This window comes from Schistocerca cancellata, chromosome 1 (genome assembly GCF_023864275.1).
Source record: "Schistocerca cancellata isolate TAMUIC-IGC-003103 chromosome 1, iqSchCanc2.1, whole genome shotgun sequence".
In the NCBI taxonomy this organism is placed as follows: domain Eukaryota; kingdom Metazoa; phylum Arthropoda; class Insecta; order Orthoptera; family Acrididae; genus Schistocerca; species Schistocerca cancellata.
Window position 1 is genome coordinate 156,539,498 of NC_064626.1, and position 25,442 is coordinate 156,564,939.

Below are 25,442 nucleotides of genomic sequence, written 5' to 3' on the forward strand. Positions count from 1 at the left end.
ACTGCACTTTGGAACACTTAATACCAAATACTCGTAAAATGTTTTGCATTTCCTCGAATATATATTTTTCATGCATCAAACTCTTGGGAAAGATATGCACTACAAAATGAATATATTTCTGAAAAATCGATTTTTTTAAATTATTGACATCCTTCTCAAACGTTCGAGAAGGATGGTGGGGGCACCACTACCAAGTTTTTGCCCTTGTTCGGAAACATCGTAGATCCGGTGTCGTTTAGAATGTTTCAGTAAACAATATTAAGCTCTTATATGTATATCGCTCCCATAAGGGCCGCGAAGACAAGATTAATTACAACTGCACAGAGATATTTAAGCAATCATCTTCAAGAGAACTGAAACCGAAGTGGTTTGCAGAGTATAGATGCAATTTAACGTGAGGGAATGCTTCTCATGGTAGCAGACATCGTCAACAACACATTTCTTCCCGAAAAACCTTGACGGTAATATTCCGTACCCTTAAAGATTTTTGCGAAGAAATCTGAAATGCATTGTGGAGTGTTTCAACGTTTCGTTCCTTGACAGGCACTTAGAATTGCCTTTAAATAGATCTAGCAAAGCGTACACGCATGAGACTCCGTGTTGACGAATCAGGCACTGGAGAACAGTGCTGCCATCTCACGATTTTCTACGTCGTGCGCATGCGCAGGATTCGTGGTTCAGCCACTAACCGTGAAGCCGGTAAAGGGTGAATGGGACACCAGCTGCTGTCATTAGCTGCGCTGCTGCAGTTGGAGGAAGATCGTACCGAAGATGTGGCTTTTTCTACTGTTCGCGACTGTTGTAATTTCGGTGAGAGCGGATCCAGTTGTGGTGTATGCGACATGGGATCCCCAATCTGAGAACAAGGTAGTGTTACATTACCATGACAGCAGTGGTCACGTGCAAGGGGATAGTTCACCTCCCAGGCATTACACTCTCAGAGCAACCTATGACAACACTATCAACAAGACAGGGTAAGTCTGCTGTTTGCAATCTAACATCAATTGATCTTTCTTGTATCTCATAGATACTTTGGTAACACAGAGTACTGTGAAATATTTTTACTGCAGATTTGTTTTCTATATGGTGTCCTTACCTTCCCAACAAGTTTCCTGGTTTTAGGGCCCTGTCAGATTTATTTACCTAAGATAATCTTTCAGTATTTGTGACGCCAGTTAAGTGCGTAGTAATAACATAACTTAGCAAAAACTGCCGAAGAATTCAACATTCCAACAGGATTATATTTGCTGCTTCGCAAAGTTTGTTCGTTTATTCGGACCTTTGCTGTCTGTCATGTTATTAAATTTTATCGTGAGTGACCGGAGCAATCTTCAATATACAGGGTTTGGGCAAAAATATGGAAACACCGCTGGAGCTGCATGCCTGAACATGAACACAGATGCTAGTCGAGTTTGCAGGTTGCGCGGCTGTGTTCGACCATAAACTGCAACTTTTCAATGTTCTCATAAGTTAAAAGTGTCGGTCATGGTCAGGACGCGTTCCGTGTAGTTATGAGTGCGTTATGTCGGAACCGAGTGAATTCAGCCTAAGTGTTTGGTGTATTTATACGGCATACAGGGAAAATGGAAAAACAACATCCGCTAAGTCACAACGCGAACTAAAATGTGTGTTTAGTGTGATCGTGACGGGCGGTCGTTGAAGAGGATTGTGGCGAGAAATAAGAGGAAGACAGCTGCAAAAGTCTGTGCGGAACTGAATGTCGCACTCTCGAACTCTGTCAGCACCAAAACAAGACGAAAGGAGCTCATAAGCAGGGAAACGCAGGATGAGCTGTAATTTCAGAACTACTCATCAGTAATGAAAATATCTGTAGCTGGAAAACGTGGTGCCGAAGCCATAAACCTGGACTATGGAGCAGTGGAGAAAAGTCATTTGATCGGACGTGTCTTGTTTCCAATAGTTCTCACCTTCTGGTTACGTTTACGCACAAAGATGAAGCATGGCGGGGTTCAGTGATGATTTAAGCGGCGATACCCATGTTTTCCATGGCCTCATGGTTGCTCTGCAATGCAGCATTACTGCCAAGGATTATGTGAGCATTTTGACTGATCTGGTTCATTCCCATGGTACAATGTTTGTTTCCCAGTGGTGATGTGTTGCATGACAAGGCCCCTTTTCACACGTCTCGCATCGTCGAGGACTCGTTTTGCGAACACGAGGATTAACTGTCGCGTCTCCCATGGCCAACAGTGACGCCAGATGTGAACATAATTGAGCCTCTGTTGCCTAGTTCGGAGAAGACGGTGAGTGATCGCTTATCCACCTCTATAACTGTTATCTGAACGTGCCATTATTTTGTAGGTAGAATGGTGTTTCTCGTGGAACCCATACAGAGCCTTTATTTATCCATTCCGGGACGACTGGAAACTATTTTGAGTGCCAACATTTTTCCTACACCGTACTGGGCATGACAAAGCGTTGTCTTTTTGGCGTTTCCATATTTTTGTCCACCCCTGTTATATATAAGTATTCTGCTTCTTTTCCTTTCAGTGATGCAGAAGAATCGGGGCAAGTGTTACCATATCTTAATGTGCACTATTTACCGCCACATATAGCTGTACATCAATTGTTTCAGTATTGCTCATAACAAGAAGTTATTATTTATCATTTTCTAGCAACATTAAAACTTTATTTCATGAGCTTCATTTATATCACCACCAAATGAACAGCATTAGCGGTTTGCTGTAGGAATTACATAAAAATAGAAACATTTGCGATTTCATAACGCCAATGCAGTTTGATAATGACACTGATATTCGTCACCAGCCATTTATCGCCTATTGGGAGATATTTTTCTAGGTTTATCTGTATTATGATGTTTTGATTTTCGCATGGAAGATTTCTAGCCTGTTTCTTTATGTCGTCAACCTATCTTTCTTTAGTTCATCCTCTATTCTCATCACGAGGAATGCAACACAGAATCTCCATTTCAGTTCACTGTCGGTCACTGTCTCGCCTTCGACTCCGGTCTCTCCTCTTGTCCATTTGATTGTTTGAATTCTAGATATGCCTAAAATTCATGTTTCCATTCCGTACTAGTCGGGAAGTCATATACTTTTGTAATGTTTGAGCATTTAACATCCATGTTTAACTTTTGTTAGTAGTGGTGGTATATACTGGTCGTTGAAGACTTTCCATTTAAGACAAATTGGGTATTTACTTTCGAATATAGTTTGTTTCTCAAACTATCTTCAGATCATTTGTACCCATTTCTTTAAGTGTACATCCATTTATTTTTTCAGATGATCGGAGTACACAAATTCATAGACTTTTTGTTAATTTCATCATTAATCTTTTCTATTCCCCTATCAGCATATTGATTGTACATTATTTTCATGTAATTTTAATTAATTTTCAGGTATAGTGTCACACTTGCCCTGTTCATTTCTTCCTGAAGTCCCACTGCATCCAAAGCAAACATCAGATGTTGTTCAGATACGCTCCAGTTATGCAGATTCTTCTTTCATACCAGTTTAAGATCTTTGGAGATCTTTTCCAAGACTGCAGAAAATAGTTTTGGTAAAATACACTTCCTTTGCCTCACTCTTTTCTCAACCCATCATTTTTCATTCTCTGGATGTAGTCCACTGGAAACTGTAGCCTTGTTGTACATATTATTCCAAATTAATAATATAAGTGTAGACCAGATGTAGCTTAAATTCAAAGAAATAGTATCGGCAGCAATTGAGAGATGTATACCAAATAAATTAACAAACGACGGAGCTGATCCTCCTTGGTACACAAAATGGTTTAGAACACTGTTGCAGAAACAACGAAACAAACATACCAAATTCAAACAGATGCAAAATCCCCACGATTGGCGATCTTTTACAGAAGCTTGAAATTTAGCGCGGACTTCAATGCGAGATGCCTATAACAGTTTCCACAACGAAACTATGTCTCGAAACCTGACAGAAAATCCAAAGAGATTCTGGTGGTATGTGAAGTATGCGGCAAGAAACAATCAATGCCTTCTCTGCGCGTTAGCAATGGATATACTATCGAAGACAGTGCTGCCAAAGCAGAGCTACTAAACACAGCCTTCCGAAATGCCTTCACAAAAGAAGACGAAATAAATATTCCATAATTCGAATCGAGAACAGCTGCCAACATGAGTAACGTAGAAGTAAATATCCTCGGAGTAGTGAAGCATCTTAAATCACTTAATAAAAGCAAGTCTTCTGGTCCAGACTGTATACCAATTAGGTTCCTTTCGGAGTATGCTGATGCATTAGCTCCATACTTAACAATCATATACAACCGTTCGCTCGACGAAAGATCTGTACCCAAAGACTGGAAAGCTGCACAGGTCACACCAATATTCAAGAAAGGTAGTAGGAGTAATCCACTAAATTACAGGCCCATATCGTTAATGTCGATATGCAGAAGGATTTTAGAACATATGTTGTGTTCGAACATTATGAATTACCTAGAAGAAAACGGTGTATTGACAGACAGTCAACATTGGTTTAGAAAACATTGTTCTTGTGAAACTACTAGCTCTTTATTCACACAAAGTATTGAGTGCTATTGACAAGGGATTTCAGACTGATTCTGTGTTTCTGGATGGCTTGTGAGACTATACCACACAAGCGGCTTGTAGTGAAACTGCGTGCTTATGGAATATCGTCTCAGTTGTGTGACTGGATTTGTGATTTCCTGTCAGAGGTCACATGTAGTAATTGACGGAAAGTCATCGGGTAAAACAGAAGTGATTTCTGACGTTCCCCAAGGTAGCGTTATAGGCCCTTTGCTGTTCCTTATCTATATAAATGATTTGGGAGACAATCTGAGCAGCTGTCTTCGGTTGTTTGCGGATGACACTGTCGTTTATCAACTAATAAAGTCATCAGAAGATCAAAACAAACTGAAAAACGATTTATAAAAGATATCTGAATGGTGCAAAAATTGGCAGTTGACCCTAAATAACGAACTGTGAGGTCATCCACATGAGTGCTAAAAGGAACTCGTTAAACTTCGGTTACACGATAAATCAGTCTGATCTAAAAGCCGTAAATTCAACTAAATACCTAGGTATTGCAATTACGAAAAACTTAAATTGGACGGAACACACAGAAAATGTTGTGGGGAAGGCTAACCAAAGACTGCGTTTTATTGGCAGGACACTTAGAAAATGTAACAGACCTACTAAGGAGACTGCCTACAGTACGCTAGTCCGTCCTCTTTTAGAATACTGCTGCGCTGTGTGGGATCCTTACCAGATAGGACTGACGGAGTACATTGATAAAAGTTCCAAGAAAGGCAGTACGTTTTGTACTATCGCGAAATATGCGAGAGAGTCACAGAAATGATACAGGATTTGGGCTGGACATCATTAAAAGAAAGGCGTTTTTAATTGCGACGGAATCTTCTCACGAAATTCCAATCGCCAACTTTCTCCTCCGAATGCGAAAATATCTTGTTGACACCGACCTACACAGGGAGGAACGATCACCACGATAAAATAAGAGAAATCAGAGCTCGTACGGAAAGATATAGGTGTTCATTCTTTCCGCGCGCTATACGAGATTGGAATAATAGAGAATTGTGAAGGTGGTTTGATGAACCCCCCTGCCAGGCACTTGAATGTGATTTGCAGAGTATCCATGTAGATGTAGATGCAGATTATGCAGCAAACTGACGTAAAAAGATTGTATCCTCGGTTCTCAAGTTATGCCAGCCCAGATTTTCTTGTGACATAGTGAAACGTTTTCTAATAGTCTATAAACCTCATACAAAATCTTGTCTGATATTAGTTGCCTCTTTCTAGACTTTCATTGACAACCTTTAGACCAGCCGCAGGCGGCTCACAGTGAACGTCACGAGTCCGCACAAGATACGGTTGCCGATGTGCAGTGACCAATTTTCTTCCAAAGCGCTGGGCAATTTCACTCTTTTGTTCGGAAAGATGGGCAGACAACGTTCACCCGCTTTTGGCTGTTGGCGGCGCTCTCGCTGCAGTCTTTCTCAAACGATTTTACAGAAAAAAGTCATTTTTTGCTTTACTTATAGATTTATATGTCAGCTTCATGATGACGTGCCCATCATTTCGTTAATGGCTATAGTTATTGTTATATTTGCATTTAAGTAAGACACTGCACAATTTTCGAAAAAGTTAGCAATGATAAATAGGGGTCACTATTATTTTGCGTTTGGTGCATATTACGTAATATGTTACTTTAGATAACATTGAATTTTTCTGTGGACTTGGGTGGAGCTCTCTGTCTACCACCAATCTGGAGAAAATTGATCTGATGTAGCACACACATTTGCGAACGCGCGCACCAGCGATAAAGCCATGATGAAATATGCACAACGTTCCTTGTAGTTAATAAACGGTTTGATATATCGAAATAAGACTTTGGAAAATGACAGCATGCAAAGAGGAGAGTATTTTTCAATATGGTTACTATGCAAAGCTTTATTATCTACTGTGTTATTCCATTTACTACCGGCTTTTTCGATGAAAGAATATAATTTTTAAGAGCCATCGATAACTGGTGAAACGTGAAATGCTGTGGGTCTCGGAGCAGCATATGTGAAGACATTACACGTTTATTTTTCTACTGACGATGTGCTTTTTCAAGGGCTATTGACCTTATTTTTCCTGAGTTCCTCACTTTTAAAGTGGCTTAAGAAATCTCTCAAAATTGCGTCTGCACACCGTGTTAGTGAGGCGACGTTGTTAACTCCGCTACGTTTTGGCAAAAGAAGAAAATTTTAACATTGGAACAAGATAAATGTAGGTCTTACTCAAGTGACCACTCAAGACGCTTCTCTGAAAATTACAAATATTTAAGAAGTCAGGCGAAAATAAATCGATGATTTGTTGCATTTTCAGTGGAATTCTTTTTAGACAGTGACCAAAGCAGAGGCGAGAGTAGCTCTTTTTGAATTGTCACCATGCAACTGTGGGCGAGGAGATGCACCACTTAATATTTACAAAATACCTGAGGGAAAGCTTAGAACGGCGCGTCCCATACAGCGCTCAGCATTCCCCTACAGCGCCCTTCCGATGCGTGCCCTGCCGGTTGCGCATCTGCCAGTCACGTTACTCTGCGCGCACTCTACGTGAAGACAGCAAAAAAATGTCGTTAGTTCACTCCATTTGTCAGTAATATGAACTTTATTGAACAAATATACTTAAAACAGTGTTTTCACAAAAGACTGAGTTTTACAAGGGTTCTCCCTTTCCTGTCCGCGAGAGAGTGGAAAATCAGTAAAAAATCAAACAATAACTGGCGCGCAACGGTCCGCCATCGGAACAGTGGAGGGCTGCAAGGGAGCCGCGGTCTGCGCATCCCTACTGTAGACGGTCCATTGTGCTGTACACACACCTGAAGGCAGCTTGCTATTTTCCGTGGTTAAAGTCAAGTTTTTTTTTTTTTCTATACGATCGATGCGGATTTATATGAATGCGTCCGGAGGTACTGCGAGCAGCTGTGATAAACAGTGTCTGGGTGGAGCTTTGCTTAACGCAACTCCCTAGATCCCGGGTTCGAATCCCTGTCCAGCACACACATACATTCGTTCGTTGCCACTGATACCGCATAAAGTCCCGGTGCAGCTGGTATAAATAATCCTTTCCCTTCACTGTCTCCCCCATCTACTTTCATTTCACATAATACACACATAAAAAAAAAAGTTTTGCATCACCTCGGTTCCGAGAGTTCCGGAACCTGTATAGAAAACTGGAATAGAGATCAAGATAAAATCATTTCCGCCCTTTCTATTGCTCATGAAAACCACACATTGCATGTTATACCACCGTAGAGCGGAACCTTCAGAGGTGGTGGCCCAGATTGCTGTACACACCGGTACCTCTAATACGCAGTAGCACGTCCTCCTGCATTGGTGTATGCCTGTATTTGTCGTGACATACTACACACAAGTTCATCAAGGCACGGTTGGTCCAAATTGTCCCACTCTTCAACGGCGATTTGGTGTAGATCCCTCAGAGTGGTTGGTGGGTCACGTTGTGCATAAACAGCCCTTTTCAATCTATCCCAGGTATGTTCGGTAGGGTTAATGTCTGGTGAACATGCTGGCCACTCTGGTCGAGCGATGTCATTATCCTGAAGGAAGTCATTCACAAAATGTACACGATGGGGTCGCAAATTGTCGTCCATGAAGACAAATGCCTCGCCAATATGCTGCCGATATGGTTGCACTATTGGTCGGAGGATGGTATTCACGTATCGTACAGCCGCTAAGGCGCCTCCCATGAGCACTAGCGGCGTACGTCGGCCCCACCCCACATAATGCCACTCCAAAACAGCAGGGAACCTCCACCTTGCTGCACTCGCTGGACAGTGTGTCTAAGGCGTTCAGCCTCACCGGGTTGCCTCCAAACACTTCTGCGACGATTGTCCGGTTGAAGGCATATGCGGCACTCATCGGTGAAGAGAAAGTGATGCCACTCCTGAGCGGTCCATTCGGCATGTTGTTGGGCCCATCTGTACCGCGCTGCATGTTGTTGTGGTGGCAAAGATGGACCTCACCATCGACGTTGGGGGTGAAGTTGCGCATCATACTGCCTATTGCGCACAGTTTGAGTCGTAACACGACGTCCTGTGGCTGCACGAAAAGCATTATTCAACATAGTGGCGTTGCTGTCAGGGTTCCTCCCAGCCATAATCCATAGGTAGCGGGTCATCCACTGCAGTAATAGCCCCTGGGCGACCTCTCTGTATGTCCTTCATGTCCGAACAGCATCGCTTTCGTTCACTCAGAGACGCCTGGACACTTCCCTTGAGAGCCCTTCCTGGCACAAAGTGACAATGCGAACGCGATCGAATCGCGGTATTGCCCGTATAGGTATGATTGAACTACAGACAACACGAGCCATGTACCTGCTTCCTGGTAGGATGACAGGAAATGATCGGCTGTCGGACCCACTCCGTCTAATAGACGCTGCTTGTGCATAGTTGTTTATATCTTGGGCGGGGGGGGGGGGGGGGGGGAGGGTTTAGTGACATCTCTGAACAGTCAAAGGGACTGTCAACTCGTATCTTCAGGAGTTCTACGAACTGGGTGAAGTAAAACATTTTTTTGATGTGTGTGTATTAGTGAGTCTGAAGTGAACAGAACAAATGATAGAAATTCACTTGTCTCCAACAGAGAGGATTGGAGTTCCAAAATCAGATTCTGGCTGAATTGTAGGCAATTGTGTGAAACAGTGGGCATAGTAAGGGGCAGAGGGTCGAACACCTCCCTTGTCTTTTGTATTAATAGATAGATAAACTAGTTTAAAGGAAGAATTCTGCACTTATGACTTTGGCAGGCCATTCCTGCCAAATTCCCCACTTGTCCCCATTGCCTGACAAAAGTTATTGTCAGTTGTATCTACGCAGTTTTAAGCAGCCAAGGAGATGCTACTCACTCTCATCTCCATTATAAACATCAATTACGGTAATCACAGATCGACAGTATTGTTAATATCCTGATTGTGCCACGTAGGCCATAGCAGTCCTATATTGGTGAAACAGGGCTGTGCGAGGATGTAACAAGGAACCGTCCTTTATACTTTGCACCACAGACAGATGACTTCCAAATAATATCCCATTTTTTGCTGCAATAGTATCCTACTGCTTCATCCCTAGTTTTGGGCATTTTAGTGACATTTCTGAACAGTTAAAGGGACTGTGTCTGTGATACATTATCAATAGTGAACGTCTATCTTGAGGAGTTCTGGGAACCAGGTTGATGCAAAACTTTTTTTGATGTATGTAATAAGGATGTAAACGTAGGCTTCCGCAGCCGATGTCACAGTCAATAAAATTCTTCTGGGTTTGAGGCTGCATTGTCATCTGTAACTATGTTATAAGGACTTTTATAAAAATTGGACAAGACCATCAGTTCAGAAGCTCCCTTTATTCCGTTGGAGAGATACTGTGATAAAAAGTATCTTTACTAGCATAAGATTGGCTCGACGATTTTTTTTACAAACAGAACTCAGTAGGTTTACTGGACGGTGAACATTCAACAGAAAGTGAAGGAGTATCGGGTATACACCGCGGAAGTGTAACAAGACCTCTACTATTCTCAGTGTACATGAAAGATTTATCAGGTGGCATCTGCAGTACAAGATTGTTCGCTAACGATACTGTCGGCTACTGGTCCGTGCACGATAGTGTGTGCTACCACTTATGTTTCGTAAAACGTGATTATCAGGGGATCATATCTCGGGTTCTGTCGATCACTGAAATAATGTGTCACGTGTTTTGGATAGCCCCTGACCTCGCGACCGTTTGTGTAGCTATCGGAAGGACGAGCGAACTGTAGCTATCCTATAGTACAGGACGCGAATTTCCTCCACTCCAGTCAAATTGAGCAAATCGTATGGTTCTATTGCATTAGGTGTAGTCTAGTCGGAATGTAAGAGTACCATTTGTTCATGTGATGTTCCTGAGAAAATCCATAAAAACCGTGATTTTTGGGTACCAGAAGTACCAAATGTAGAGAGCTACTTCTATAATTTCTATCCATAGTAGATAGTGTTAATTCTTACCATACGTTCCTAAGATAATATTCTCGCGCAACGTCCAAACTTTCTGCGGTATCGTTATCTATTATCCCAATCCAATGGTTCAAATTCATATACTTATACAGTGAACCGCAAAAATCGCTTTTTAGCCGTCTTTGCATATTGGACCGCAAATATCTACATAATTAATCATAGCAAACTGCTCAAATTTTAACTGTAAGGTCTGTAGACGTTCATCTAGAAACGTAATTTTCTCGTTTTCGAAAATCTGTATCCGTTATCAAGATATGCCCGAAGGACTACGGTTTTTGCGTACCAAAAGCAACGGTTGTGGGGATGGACACCTCTTTAAGTCGTGTAGTGAACACACGTCAAGGCTTCTGGGATCACAAACTGTTTTGATTAGCATTTTTTCACCAATAAAACTATGACGCGCTGTCTCTTTGTAATAGGCACTATACGCCTATAGAAATATGCCCAAAGTGGTACTGCAGCGACAAAAAATGGGCAAAAGGAACTTAAATTGACTGCCAGAAATTGTGTAAAACTGAATAGACTTATTTCTAATAATATTTTTAATCTTTTAAGATCCAAATCATAAGTGGGGCGCTTTCGGAGAATTGCAGTCGATGAGTAAGTACTCAGAAAAAATGTAAACCAAACGCTTTTTCCGTTAATCTTGTATTACGCGTACTTATTTATTGTTTATATATGTCAAAGTACATACATGTGCCGAAGTACGAGGCGTGTTTTTTAAAATAAGTACCGTTTTGAAATTAAAAAAAGACATGCTAAGATATCTCAATAATTTTATTTTTACATGAAAACCTGTACCTTAATCTACGCACTGACGCCATTACAGTCTGATTCTTCCTTGTTTACGTTGTGTACTGAGTGTTTAAGATGCCTCCGATAATCGTGAGTCCCGCCAACTGTGAAGTACTGGCTATTATAAGATTTCTTAGTGCTAAAGGCCTAAAAGCGATCGATATTCATCGTTATCCGGGCAGTTTACGGAGAAAACATTATGAGTGATTGAATGGTAAGAAAGTGGGTGAGGGCATTTAAAGATGGCCGCACAAATGTGCATGATGAAAAACGCAGTGGGCGTCCATCGGTCGTTAATGAAAGTTTGTTGCAGGACGTGGACAATAATGTGAGAGGAAACAGACGATTTACGATTTCCTCCTTGCAGGATGACTTTCCTAATGTTTCTCGTAGTGTTTTGTATGGCATTGTGACCGAGCACTTGAATTACCGAAAATTGTGCGCACGTTGGGTACCGAAAATGTTGACGGATGTGCACAACACCAAACGTTTAGACAGTGCATTGACTTTCCTTGAGCGGTACCACAACGACGGTGATGATTTCTTAAGCCAAACTGTTACGGGCGATGAGACATGGGTGGCCTACGTCACACCAGAATCAAAGCAACAGTCCATGGAAGTTGAGCAAGGGCATCGTTTTGCTGTAAGCCAATGCCCGTCCGCATGTGGCGAATCGGACCAAAGATCTCATCTCATCTTTTCGGTGGGAAACTCTAGATCATCCTCCGTACAGCCCCGATCTTGCGCCCAGTGACTACCATTTGTTCCTTCACTTGAAGGAACACCTGGGCGGTCAGCGTCTTCAAGACGATGACAAAGTAGAAATAGTGGTGATGCAGGCGGAAGACTTCTATGAGGAGGGAATTCAAAAACTGGTACAACGTTATGACAAGTGCCTCAATATTGACGGAAACTATGTAGAAAAGAAGATTAAGGTACAGGCTTTCATGTAAAAATAAAATTATTGAGATATCTCAGCACGTATTTTTTTAAATTTCAAGACGGTACTTACTTAAAAAACACGCCTCGTATAAACATAAACTCCAAAAAGTGAACTGACCTATAAATTCGTTTTATACTTTATATATAATTTTTTTATATAAGCGGCACATCCTGGGGAAAATGTAAATTGGACGCCTCAGAATTTTTGAACAGCCTAGGTATGGTGGAGGCAGTGGCACTGGGATATTGGAGACAGTGGGAGAGAGTCATACGTAGACTGTGGCGGTGAGAGGGAGGAGATGCTGAGTATGAAGGCTTAAGCGCAAAGAGAAATTGTGTAAAAGAGTTTAGAATTTTCTGTGTTAAAAGAACGCGAGTGTGTTCGTATGTCAAAATTTTTGGCGAGGAAGCGGAGTGAGGGCTGAGGCGGCTGGTTCCCCACTTTTCTGTCAATCTTTTAAAGAGGAACATATTCGCTTTCTTTGTGCCCCGACAGGAGCATTTTTCCCCTATTGGAAGATATCATCGTTGTACGATCTTAGGGAATGCAGGAAGTCTTGGACAAAATTTCCACTTGACGCAATAAAAGACAGCTCTCTTGAAATGTGGGTAATTGTGAGACGATGCCTGCAACAGAGTAAGAACAGTGTAGTATCCGATTACAGAATTAGTGCTGAACATACTAAGAACGTAAAGTAGTGTAAGAATTCAGGGATTATACTAAAAACTGATGTGAAATGGGGCGATCGTGTAAAATTAATATTAGGGAAGGCAAATGGAAGATATAGCTTTGTTCGAAGGGTTCTGGGGAAATGGAATGTATCTATAAAGGAAATAGCACACAGAAGGCTAATACTTTTATAACTAATTAAAGACTTCTAATCCAGCGTTTGTTATCACGCAGATATTAAGCAGAAATCGAACGAATTCAAAGATGTGCTGCTAGAATTGTAACATGTCGCTGTACGAAAGCGTAGCACAGATGCTAGGGAACTTAAATGAGAAGAAAGACGACGTAGTTATGGCGGTACCCTGTTGGGTGAATTTAGAAAATCGATATTCGATGTCATTAGAGACGGAACGCAGGCTCGGATTGTGTGAAGGATGAGGGAGGATATCGGCCGTCCCCTTTAAAAGCAACCATCCCGGCATTTCCCTTGGCCGATTTAGGGAAGTCACGTGAAACCTAAATCCGGATGGCCGGACGCGGGCTTTAACCGTTGTTCTCCCGAATACGAGTCCAATGTGCTAACCACTGCGCCACCTCGCTCGGTATCGATATTAGAAAACGATATTGGAAGAGCGTAGATATTGACGTGGCCGTTGCAGTTGTCTTTCAACCAGAGCCAGACTACAAGCTGCCCCTTCATTTAACATCATACTTAAACATTAAAAAACCTAAAACTACCTTGTACAATCAGACAGCATTGAACGGCACCCGTAAAACAAGGCTGTGTGTGTGCCAAATCGTAGTAGACGCAACGGTGTTACTTAACTTAGAGACCACGGATGGAGGACTTTTCGAGAGCGCTGCGTGTTGGGCCAGCTACATCAATGCTTGATGAAGCTGGTGGGTCTCAAATTGTCAGTGTCAATGGTGAAAATGAGTATTATGGGAGGCTAGAGCTACAACAATATTTGAGAACCACTTCCACACAGCAACAAAAAACAGCAAATTATAAGTCGATAAAATTTACAACGAATAAAAAGTCCAGATTTGCCGAAGACATTGTATCAATTCTTTTAGAAACGTCAAAGAATTTGGAAGATGTAAAACGCTGATGGCGGAAAACTTTGCTAAAAAGATAAATATACTATAACTATTTTAAGTATTTATCCTGGTATGTAGCCTTGTATGGAAATGATAGGAAACACCGTGAGGTATCAAGGAACAGCTATGTCGATCGTGGAGATAAAAACTGTGTGGGAACACAACGGAATGAAAACAGTAGACCGATTCAGATAGACGTAGGATGCTTACAGTAGTTATTCAGAAGAAATTTGCAGAAGATATATTAGAGTGAAAAGCCGCTAGATTGAAGGCCGCAACAGTAAGACTTAGAAGTGGGTTTTGATTTGATCCACACGTTAAAAAAGCTACGAATAGGACAAAATCCCCAAAAAATATTAGTTCCACTCTTCCCGAGTACTGGATTGTAAAGAGCAGGCAGTCATGTTACTCATACAGCACATGGCAGCGCCTCATGGGGAGCTAGTACAAAATACGTGCCTCACATGAATCCTTAATAGTCCAACGTTCACCAGAAACATTGTACACTACATGTACAACCATACTCTGCGAACCACTGTGAAGTGCATGGCAGCGGTATATGACACTTTTTCCCGTTCTATTCTCGGAATAGAACGCGAGAAAAATGATTGTTTAAATGTCTATGTGCGTGCTGTAATTAATCTAATCTTATCCTCAACCGCTCTTTGGGAGCGATATGTACAGGGTATGTATGTATGTATATATGTATGTATTGAACTGGAGACCTAGAAACGACGGAGAAGCTTCGTCCCCGCCGTAGCCCTCAGTGGTACACAACCCCACAACAGGATACAGCAGTCCAGTCACCCCACCGCCGCCCCACACCGAACCCAGGGTTATTGTGCGGTTCGGCCCCCAGTGGATCCCCGGGAATGTCTCATTGCAGACGAGTGTAACCCCAATGTTTGGCGTCTGGCCATCCTGATTTAGGTTTGTGATTTCCCTAAATCGCTCCAGGCAAATGCCGGGATGGTTCCTCTGAAAGGGCACGGCCGACTTCCTTCCCCGTCCTTGCCTGATCCGATGAGACCGATGACTTCGCAGTTTGGTCTCTTCCCACAAACAACCCAACCCAATGTTTGCATGATAGAGTAATTATGGGGGAACCAGCCCGGATTCGCCGAGGCTGATGGAAAAACGCCTTGGAAACCATCCACAGGCTGGCCGGCACACCGGACCTCGACACATGCGCCGGGCAGATACGTGCTGGGGACCTGCACGCCTTCCCGCTAGGGAAGCAGTGTGTTAGACCTCACGGCTAGCCGGGCGGGCGTATGTGCAGGGTGGTAGTGTATTCCTAGACTCATCATTTAAAGCCGATCCTTGAAACTTTAACAAACTTTCCTGGAATACTTTGTCTCTCTTCAAGAGTGTGACAACTCTGTTCTTTCACCATCTCAGTGACGCTCTCCTGCTGGTCAAACAAACCTGTGACAATTCGTGCCGCCCTTCTGTATAGAGACGTTGCCATAGAGACGTTTACCAAATCTCGTTACGTTATTGGTTGAGGTAGACACGGGAAGCTTCCGAGCCCAGCCCGCTGCAACATCAGGGATCAACTTACACCGACTCTGTTGTAATTATTTCTAAGCAGTCTCCTTTTTAGACTGTTTAAATTTTCCTAATATTCTACCAATAAACCGAATTCTGCTACCTGCTTAAACCACGAGTGAGCCTATGTGATCGTTCCACTTCCTGTCCACCCAAAGTGTTAAATTCAAGTATTTATATGAGATTATAGATTCCAACTTTGACTCACTGATATTATATTCATAGGATACTATGTTTTTTTTCTGTGAAGTGCACAGTGTTTCTTATTTGAAACTTTAAAGCAAGCTGCCAGTCATTGCACGACTTTGAAATCTTAAGGCTTGAATGAATATTTGTACAGCTTCATTCCGAATGTGTTTATTTGGACAAAACTGCATCCTCTGCGAAAAGTCAAAGGTAACTAATATTGTCCGCAAGATATGTAATATAAAACATGAACAGCAAGGGACCCAACACGTTTCCCTTTGTACATACAATGTTACCTCTGCATCTGACGATGACCCTCCATCCAACATAACATGCTGCGTCCTCTCTACCAAGAAATCCTCAATCCAGTCACATATTTCGTCTGATACCCCGTGTGATCATACTTTTGATAATAAACGTAGGTGTGGTGCTAAATCAAATGCTTTTCGGAAATCGAGAATACAGCACCTACCTGGCTGCCTTCATTGCTTTCAGGATGTCATGTGAGAAAAGTGTAACTTGGGTTTCACATGATCTGTGCTTTAGAAATATGTGCTTGTCATGGAGGAGCTCGTTTTGTTAGACATACTTCATTATGTTTGAGCTCAGAGTATGTTATAAGATTATAGAACAAATGGATGTCAAGGGTATGACTGTTAGAGATGAAGTTGAGCACTGCAAGAAATAATGGCAGTACCAAGGGAACTACACGACAAACAGAGAAGTAGAAACAACTAAACTCCAACCTGATCCAACTTGATACTCAAACTTAGAAACTGACTATAAAAAGAAGTCACTCAACTCTCGGGAAAAAATGACAGGGAAACATGCCGATGACTAAAGGTAACCCATAAAATCAGTATCCTGTAGCGAAAAACGTAAGTTGTCCCTCTAAATTTCAGCTATAAGTACAACAATGGAGGGGCAGTCACAAGCTATGGAAGGAAGCATACATCTTCCCGTCAGGAGTAGTAGTTCTCGTCAGTCTGCAGTCTGGTTTGACGCAGTTCTCTGCGCTGGTGTGGGTGTGCAATTATTCTGGGATCTACTTAACTATGGCACCCTACGTACATTTGAAATTGCTTACTTGGTGAGCCTTTTAAGGCCAATACTTCCTTCCGTTAACACACTGATGATTCCTTCATGCCCCAGGACGTGTCCCATCAATCGATCCCTTCATTAACTAAGTTTCCAGCTTAAATTTCTTTTCTCCCCGATTTGACTCAGTATCTCATCATTAGCAACTTTTAAACCTGCAGTATGCTTTCTGCACGAGTTGTAGATAATCTTACTTTCGCTTCTTGTTCCGTATAACTTCAAAATTCCGAAACTGCACTCCAATGAATATTGTCAAAAGCTTTTTACAAACCCACAAATGCTATAAACGTGAGCATGTGTGTCTTCAACGTAACTTCTAAGATAAGTCGTAGGCTTCGTAATGCTTTGTGTGTATCTACATTTCCCTGGAAACCAAACCGATCTTCCTCGAAATCGGTATCTAGCAGTAGTTTCCTCTTTCTGCGGAAAATTTGTCAGTCAGGAGCAAAGTACTAAAATAAATTGAATTGCTTATACAAACTCTTCCCAAAACTGATCTCCAGTATGGAAGTATACTCTAATAATTCTTAGAAGAATAATATGTACTATTTCAACGTATGAACATCTGCAATATGGTAAATTACCTCTTTCTACTGGAATACGTACGATAAGTGCCATTGAGTTTTAAGTCTTAGAAATGAGTGTGCTGTCTGGACTCGCTACTAAGTTCTGATTGCATGTAATGGATTTCGGGAATAGTGGTGCAATTTCTAGTTCTTAGTCAATTTCCTGCAGGGTGACAAGATTTTAAAATAGACCACATACAGTACAGAGAAATGCAGATTATCTTCCTGATAACTCGACATTTAACGTCCTGTTGAGAGAAATACTTTCATATTTGGATACGTGTGAGCGGCAACGTAAATGCCGGCAGGCAATGCGTTACTTCACGTAGTAAGTATGTAATAATGTATGTTTTTTACACTGAAAATAAAACTTATGTTTCTGCTCAAGGAGTGCTCTCATAGTCCACATGTAACGTATACCATCCGTAGCAGCGTGTCAAAGCAAACGACGCCGTATTGCTGATATTGTGAATTACATTGTCTTACAGGGGTGGATAATGTTCTACACTCCTGGAAATTGAAATAAGAACACCGTGAATTCATTGTCCCAGGAAGGGGAAACTTTATTGACACATTCCTGGGGTCAGATACATCACATGATCACACTGACAGAACCACAGGCACATAGACACAGGCAACAGAGCATGCACAATGTCGGCACTAGTACAGTGTAGATCCACCTTTCGCAATGCAGGCTGCTATTCTCCCATGGAGACGATCGTAGAGATGCTGGATGTAGTCCTGTGGAACGGCTTGCCATGCCATTTCCACCTGGCGCCTCAGTTGGACCAGCGTTCGTGCTGGACGTGCAGACCGCGTGAGACGACGCTTCATCCAGTCCCAAACATGCTCAATGGGGGACAGATCCGGAGATCTTGCTGGCCAGGGTAGTTGACTTACACCTTCTAGAGCACGTTGGGTGGCACGGGATACATGTGGACGTGCATTGTCCTGTTGGAACAGCAAGTTCCCTTGCCGGTCTAGGAAAGGTAGAACGATGGGTTCGATGACGGTTTGGATGTACCGTGCACTATTCAGTGTCCCCTCGACGATCACCAGTGGTGTACGGCCAGTGTAGGAGATCGCTCCCCACACCATGATGCCGGGTGTTGGCCCTGTGTGCCTCGGTCGTATGCAGTCCTGATTGTGGCGCTCACCTGCACGGCGCCAAACACCATACGACCATCATTGGCACCAAGGTAGAAGCGACTCTCATCGCTGAAGACGACACGTCTCCATTCGTCCCTCCATTCACGCCTGTCGCGACACCACTGGAGGCGGGCTGCACGATGTTGGAGCGTGAGCGGAAGACGGCCTAACGGTGTGCGGGACCGTAGCCCAGCTTCATGGAGACGGTTGCGAATGGTCCTCGCCGATACCCCAGGAGCAACAGTGTCCCTAATTTGCTGGGAAGTGGCGGTGCGGTCCCCTACGGCACTGCGTAGGATCCTACGGTCTTGGCGTGCATCCGTGCGTCGCTGCGGTCCGGTCCCAGGTCGACGGGCACGTGCACCTTCCGCCGACCACTGGCGACAACATCGATGTACTGTGGAGACCTCACGCCCCACGTGTTGAGCAATTCGGTGGTACGTCCACCCGGCCTCCCGCATGCCCACTATACGCCCTCGCTCAAAGTCCGTCAACTGCACATACGGTTCACGTCCACGCTGTCGCGGCATGCTACCAGTGTTAAAGACTGCGATGGAGCTCCGTATGCTACGGTAAACTGGCTGACACTGACGGCGGCGGTGCACAAATGCTGCGCAGCTAGCGCCATTCGACGGCCAACACCGCGGTTCCTGGTGTGTCCGCTGTGCCGTGCGTGTGATCATTGCTTGTACAGCCCTCTCGCAGTGTCCGGAGCAAGTATGGTGGGTCTGACACACCGGTGTCAATGTGTTCTTTTTTCCATTTCCAGGAGTGTATATAAACTAAACTCCGCGATCAGACCCTGAAAACAATGCGATTTCTGAACTGGCATCACGAGACTGAGTGCACCGCGGTGCGGCCCTCCCAGCAATCTAATACCCCTGGTTATACCGGGAACTAGGCACGACTATTCTCCACGGGTGTCTGACGCGCTGACGTCTCAACTGGGAAAGCGGACAACACAGTACCTAATTTGTCGATTTCTACAGCATCTCAAGGCGCGTTGTTACATGAAGTAGAATCAGTTCACCTATCAGCCTGTCAATGTCCAAATCAAACTATAATTTTGAAATCGTACAGAGGAACTTTCACCGTTTCTAGCACTGTCTGTGCAACAGTTCATCGTGTTCTTCTCCGTGAAAAAAAAATGGTTCAAATGGCTCTGAGCACTATGGCACTTAACATCTATGGTCATCAGTCCCCGGTGCGGCCCTCCCAGCAATATAATACCCCTGGTTATACCGGGAACTAGGCACGACTATTCTCCACGGGTGTCAGACGCGCTGACGTCTGACTACTTAAACCTAACTAACCTAAGGACAGCACACAACACCCAGCCATCACGAGGCAGAGAAAATCCCTGACCCCGCCGGGAATCGAACCCGGGAACCCGGGCGTGGGAAGCGAGAACGCTACCGCACGACCACGAGATGCGGGCCTTCTCCAGGAACCTGGAAGATCCGCTGTAATGAAGTGATGTGGGAGCGAATTTGGAAAGTACATACTGGCCATTAAAATTGCTACACCAAGAAGAAATGCAGATGATAAACGGGTATTCATTGGACACATATATTATATTAGAACTGACATGTGATGACATTTTCACGCAGTTTGGGTGCATAGATCCTGAGAAATCAGTACCCAGAACAATCACCTCTGGCTGTAATAACGGTTTTGATACGCCTGGGCATTGAATCAAACAGAGCTTGGATGGCGTGTACAGGTACAGCTGCCCATGCAGCTTCAACACGATACCACAGTTCATCAAGAGTAGTGACTGGCGGATTGTGACGAGCCAGTTGCTCGGCCACCATTGACCAGACGTTTTCAATTGGTAAGAGATCTGGAGAATATGCTGGCGAGGGTAGCAGTCGAACATTTTCTGTATCCAGAAAGGCCCGTACAGGACCTGCAACATGCGGTCGTGCATTATCCTGCTGAGATGTAGGGTTTCGCAGGGATCGAATGAAGGGTAGACCCACGGATCGTAACACATCTGAAATGTAACGTCCACTGTTCAAAGTGCCGCCAATGCGAACAAGAGGTGACTGAGACGTGTAACCAGTGGCTCCCCATACCATCACGCCGGGCGATACGCCAGTAAGGCGATGACGAATACACGCTTCCCATGTGCATTCACCGAGATGTCGCCAAACACGGATGCGACCATCATGATGCTGTAAACAGAACCTGGATTTATCCGAAAAAAATGACGTTTTGCCATTCGTGCACCCAGGTTCGTCGTTGAGTACACCATCGCAGGCGCTCCTGTCTGTGGTGCAGCGTCAAGGGTAACCGCAGCTACGGTCTCCGAGGTGACAGTCCATGCTGCTGCAAACGTCGTCGAACTGTTCGTGCAGATGGTTGTTGTCTTGCAAACGTCCCCATCTGTTGACTCAGGGATCGAGACGTGGCTGCACGATCCGTTACAGCCATGCGGATAAGATGCCTATCATCTCGACTGCTAGTGATACGAGGCCGTTGGGATCCAGCACGACATTCCGTATTACCCTCCTGAATCCACCGATTCCATATTCTGCCAACAGTAATTGGATCTCGACCAACGCGAGCAGCAATGTCGCGATACGATAAACCGAAATCGCGATAGGTTACAATCCGACCTGTATCAAAGTCGGAATCGTGATGGTACGCATTTCTCCTCCTTACACGAAGCATCACAACAACGTTTCACCAGGCAACGCCGGTCAACTGCTGTTTGTGTATGAGAAATCGGTTGGAAACTTTCCTCATGTCAACACGTTGAAGGTGTCGCCACCGGTGCCAACCTTGTGTGAATGCTCTGAAAATCTAATCATTTGCATATCACAGCATCTTCTTCCTGTCAGTTAAATTTCGCGTCTGTAGCACGTCATCTTCGTGGTGTAGCAATTTTAAAGGCCAGTAGTGTATTTTCTTTTGTTTCAGGCAACTGTGGGTTCTCGATGACACATTGGATAATTTAATGAATTAACTAGACGAAATACTTTTTTAGTCTTGTTTCACAAACGAGGCTAAAAAAGTACTTCGTTAAGTTAATGAAGGCGAGCTGAAAAGTGAAACCTCATAATTTGTGTGAACTCTTAAAGCTGCTTAAATAAAACAAGCGTTAACGTGCTACATCTTTATTCTTAATGTTTACATACACTCCTGGAAATGGAAAAAAGAACACATTGACACCGGTGTGTCAGACCCACCATACTTGCTCCGGACACTGCGAGAGGGCTGTGCAGGCAATGATCACACGCACGGCACAGCGGACACACCAGGAACCGCGGTGTTGGCCGTCGAATGGCGCTAGCAGCGCAGCATTTGTGCACCGCCGCCGTCAGTGTCAGCCAGTTTGCCGTGGCATACGGAGCTCCATCGTAGTCTTTAACACTGGTAGCATGCCGCGACAGCGTGGACGTGAACCGTATGTGCAGTTGACGGACTTTGAGCGAGGGCGTATAGTGGGCATGCGGGAGGCCGGGTGGACGTACCGCCGAATTGCTCAACACGTGGGGCGTGAGGTCTCCACAGTACATCGATGTTGTCGCCAGTGGTCGGCGGAAGGTGCACGTGCCCGTCGACCTGGGACCGGACCGCAGCGACGCACGGATGCACGCCAAGACCGTAGGATCCTACGCAGTGCCGTAGGGGACCGCACCGCCACTTCCCAGCAAATTAGGGACACTGTTGCTCCTGGGGTATCGGCGAGGACCATTCGCAACCGTCTCCATGAAGCTGGGCTACGGTCCCGCACACCGTTAGGCCGTCTTCCGCTCACGCCCCAACATCGTGCAGCCCGCCTCCAGTGGTGTCGCGACAGGCGTGAATGGAGGGACGATGGAGACGTGTCGTCTTCAGTGATGAGAGTCGCTTCTGCCTTGGTGCCATTGATGGTCGTATGCGTGTTTGGCGCCGTGCAGGTGAGCGCCACAATCAGGACTGCATACGACCGAGGCACACAGGGCCGACACCCGGCATCATGGTGTGGGGAGCGATCTCCTACACTGGCCGTTCACCACTGGTGATCGTCGAGGGGACACTGAATAGTACACGGTACATCCAAACCGTCATCGAACCCATCGTTCTACCATTCCTAAACCGGCAAGGGAACTTGCTGTTCCAACAGGACAATGCACGTCCGCATGTATCCCGTGCCACCCAACGTGCTCTAGAAGGTGTAAGTCAACTACCCTGGCCAGCAAGATCTCCGGATCTGTGCCCCACTGAGCATGTTTGGGACTGGATGAAGCGTCGTCTCACGCGGTCTGCACGTCCAGCACGAACGCTGGTCCAACTGAGGCGCCAGGTGGAAATGGCATGGCAAGCCGTTCCACAGGACTACATCCAGCATCTCTACGATCGTCTCCGTGGGAGAATAGCAGCCTGCATTGCTGCGAAAGGTGGATATACACTGTACTAGTGCCGACATTGTGCATGCTCTGTTGCCTGTGTCTATGTGCCTGTGGTTCTGTCAGTGTGATCATGTGATGTATCTGACCCCAGGAATGTTTCAATAAAGTTTCCCCTTCCTGGGACAATGAATTCACGGTGTTCTTATTTCAATTTCCAGGAGTGTATATGCAGACCACTGCTGCTAGAGGGCTTTGAATTGTAGCGTGTAACATGACGATGGGTAACGTAACTACGTTGGTGCGTGAGAAACAGTGAGCTGTACTCAAATTTCGAATTCGAAGATTTCGTCCAGAGTATGCTCTCCTTCAGCATGACACGCCCAACCACACACGAGCGCTAAGACATCTCCAACAATCCGACGTCTTGGATTCACTTTGATCGGTTATCCTCCATACAGACCCGCTTGGCTCCATCCGATTTTCATTTGTTTCCAGACAAAGAATATCTTCTAGAATTTCCCTTAGTAATGAAGCGATGCAAGAGGAGGTGAGGTTGTGGTACTCAAAATGGTTCAAATGGCTCTGAGCACTATGGGACTTAACATCTGAGGTCATCAGTCCCCTAGAACTACTTAAACCTAACTAACATAAGGACATCACACACATCCGTGCCCGAGGCAGGATTCTAACCTGCGAATGTAGCAGTAGCACGGTTCCAGACTGAAGCGCCTAGAACCGCTCGGTCGCAAGGCCGGCGTTGTGGCTTTGTCAACAGAGAGAAATGTTCTGTAGTTGACAATACCAACAAACCGGTCTGTGGGTGGGAGAAATGTTTGTCGCCAGAGTGACTGTGTTGAGAAATAAAGATGCAGACATGAAGAATAAACATACAGAATGTTAACAACGTTAGTTTTATTTACACTACGGGTCATTAAAATTGCTACGCCACGAAGATGACGTGCTACAGACGCAAAATTTAACCGACAGGAAGAAGATGCTGAGATATGCAAATGATTAGCTTCTCAGAGCATTCACACAAGATTGGCGCCGGTGGCGACTCCTACAACGTGCTGACATGAGGAAAGTTTCCAACTGATTTCTCATACACAAACAGCAGTTGATCGGCGTTGCCTGGTGAAACGTTGTTGGGATGCTTCGTGTAAGGAGGAGAAATGCGTACCATCACGATTCCGACTTTGATAAAGGTCGGATTGTAACCTATCGCGATTTCGGTTTATGGTATCGCGACATTGCTGCTCGCGTTGGTCGAGCTCCAATGACTGTTAGCAGAATATGGACTCGGTGGGTTCAGAAGGGTAATACGAAACGCCGTGCTGGATCCCAACGGCCTCGTATCACTAGCAGTCGAGATGACAGGCCACTTATCCGCATGGCTGTAACGGATTGTGCAGCCACGTCTCGATCCCTGAGTCAACAGATGGGGACGTTTGCAAGACAACCACCATCTGCACGAACAGTTCGACGACGTTTGCAGCAGCATGGACTGTCACCTCGGAGACCGTGGCTGCGGTTACCCTTGACGCTGCACCACAGACAGGAGCGCCTGCGATGGTGTACTCAACGACGAACCTGGGTGCACGAATGGCAAAACGTCATTTTTTCGGATGAATGCAGGTTCTGTTTACAGCATCATGATGGTCGCATCCGTGTTTGGCGACAACGCGGTGAACGCACATGGGAAGCGTATATTCGTCATCGCCTTACTGGCGTATCGCCCGGCGTGATGGTATGGGAAGCCACTGGTTACACGTCTCGGTCACCTCTTGTTCGCATTGACGGCACTTTGAACAGTGGACGTTACATTTCAGTTGTGTTACGATCCGTGGCTCTACCCTTCATTCGATCCCTGCGAAACCCTACATCTCAGCAGGATTATGCACGACCGCATGTTGCAGGTTTCTGGATGTAGAAAATGTTCGACTGTTGCCCTGGTCAGCACATTCTCCAGATCTCTTACCAATTGAAAAAACGTCTGGTCAATGGTGGCCGAGCAACTGGCTCGTCACAATATGTCAGTCACTACGCTTTATGAACTGCGGTATCGTGTTAAAGCTGCATGGGCAGCTGTACCTGTACACACCATCCAAGCTCTGTTTGACTCAATGCCCAGGTGTATCAAGGCCGTTATTACGGCCAGAGGTGATTGTTCTGGGTACTGATTTCTCAGGATCTATGCACCCAAATTGCGTGAAAATGTAATCACATGTCAGTTCTAGTATAACATATTTGTCCAATGAATACACGTTTATCATCTGCATTTCTTCTTGGTGAAGCAATTTTAATGGCTAATAGTGTAAAAAGCTTCAAGAGTTTTCATGTAACAATTCAGAAGCATTATTTTTCAGCACGGCCTCGTACAATATTTTCTCTTGTTTCTTAATGTCACTTCCTTTCTTGTCTGAACACGAAATGGAGAGCACAAAGTACGAAGCCCTTTTGCCGGCGGTCTCACACAGCTGTAGTTCGGCTCAGGCTAGGTGCAG

General features: G+C 44.6%; 1 protein-coding gene across 1 annotated transcript in view; it reads left to right on the top strand.

Moving 5' to 3' along the window:
• Window positions 1-666: 666 nt before the first annotated feature.
• Window positions 667-25,442, top strand: part of LOC126167560 (putative phospholipase B-like 2) — a 158,911-nt gene continuing 134,135 nt past the window's right edge. Inside the window, exon 1 of the mRNA XM_049920486.1 lies at window positions 667-974. Within this exon, the coding sequence (XP_049776443.1) occupies window positions 772-974 (203 nt within the window). The 5' untranslated portion in view covers window positions 667-771. The remainder of the gene's footprint in view (window positions 975-25,442) is intronic.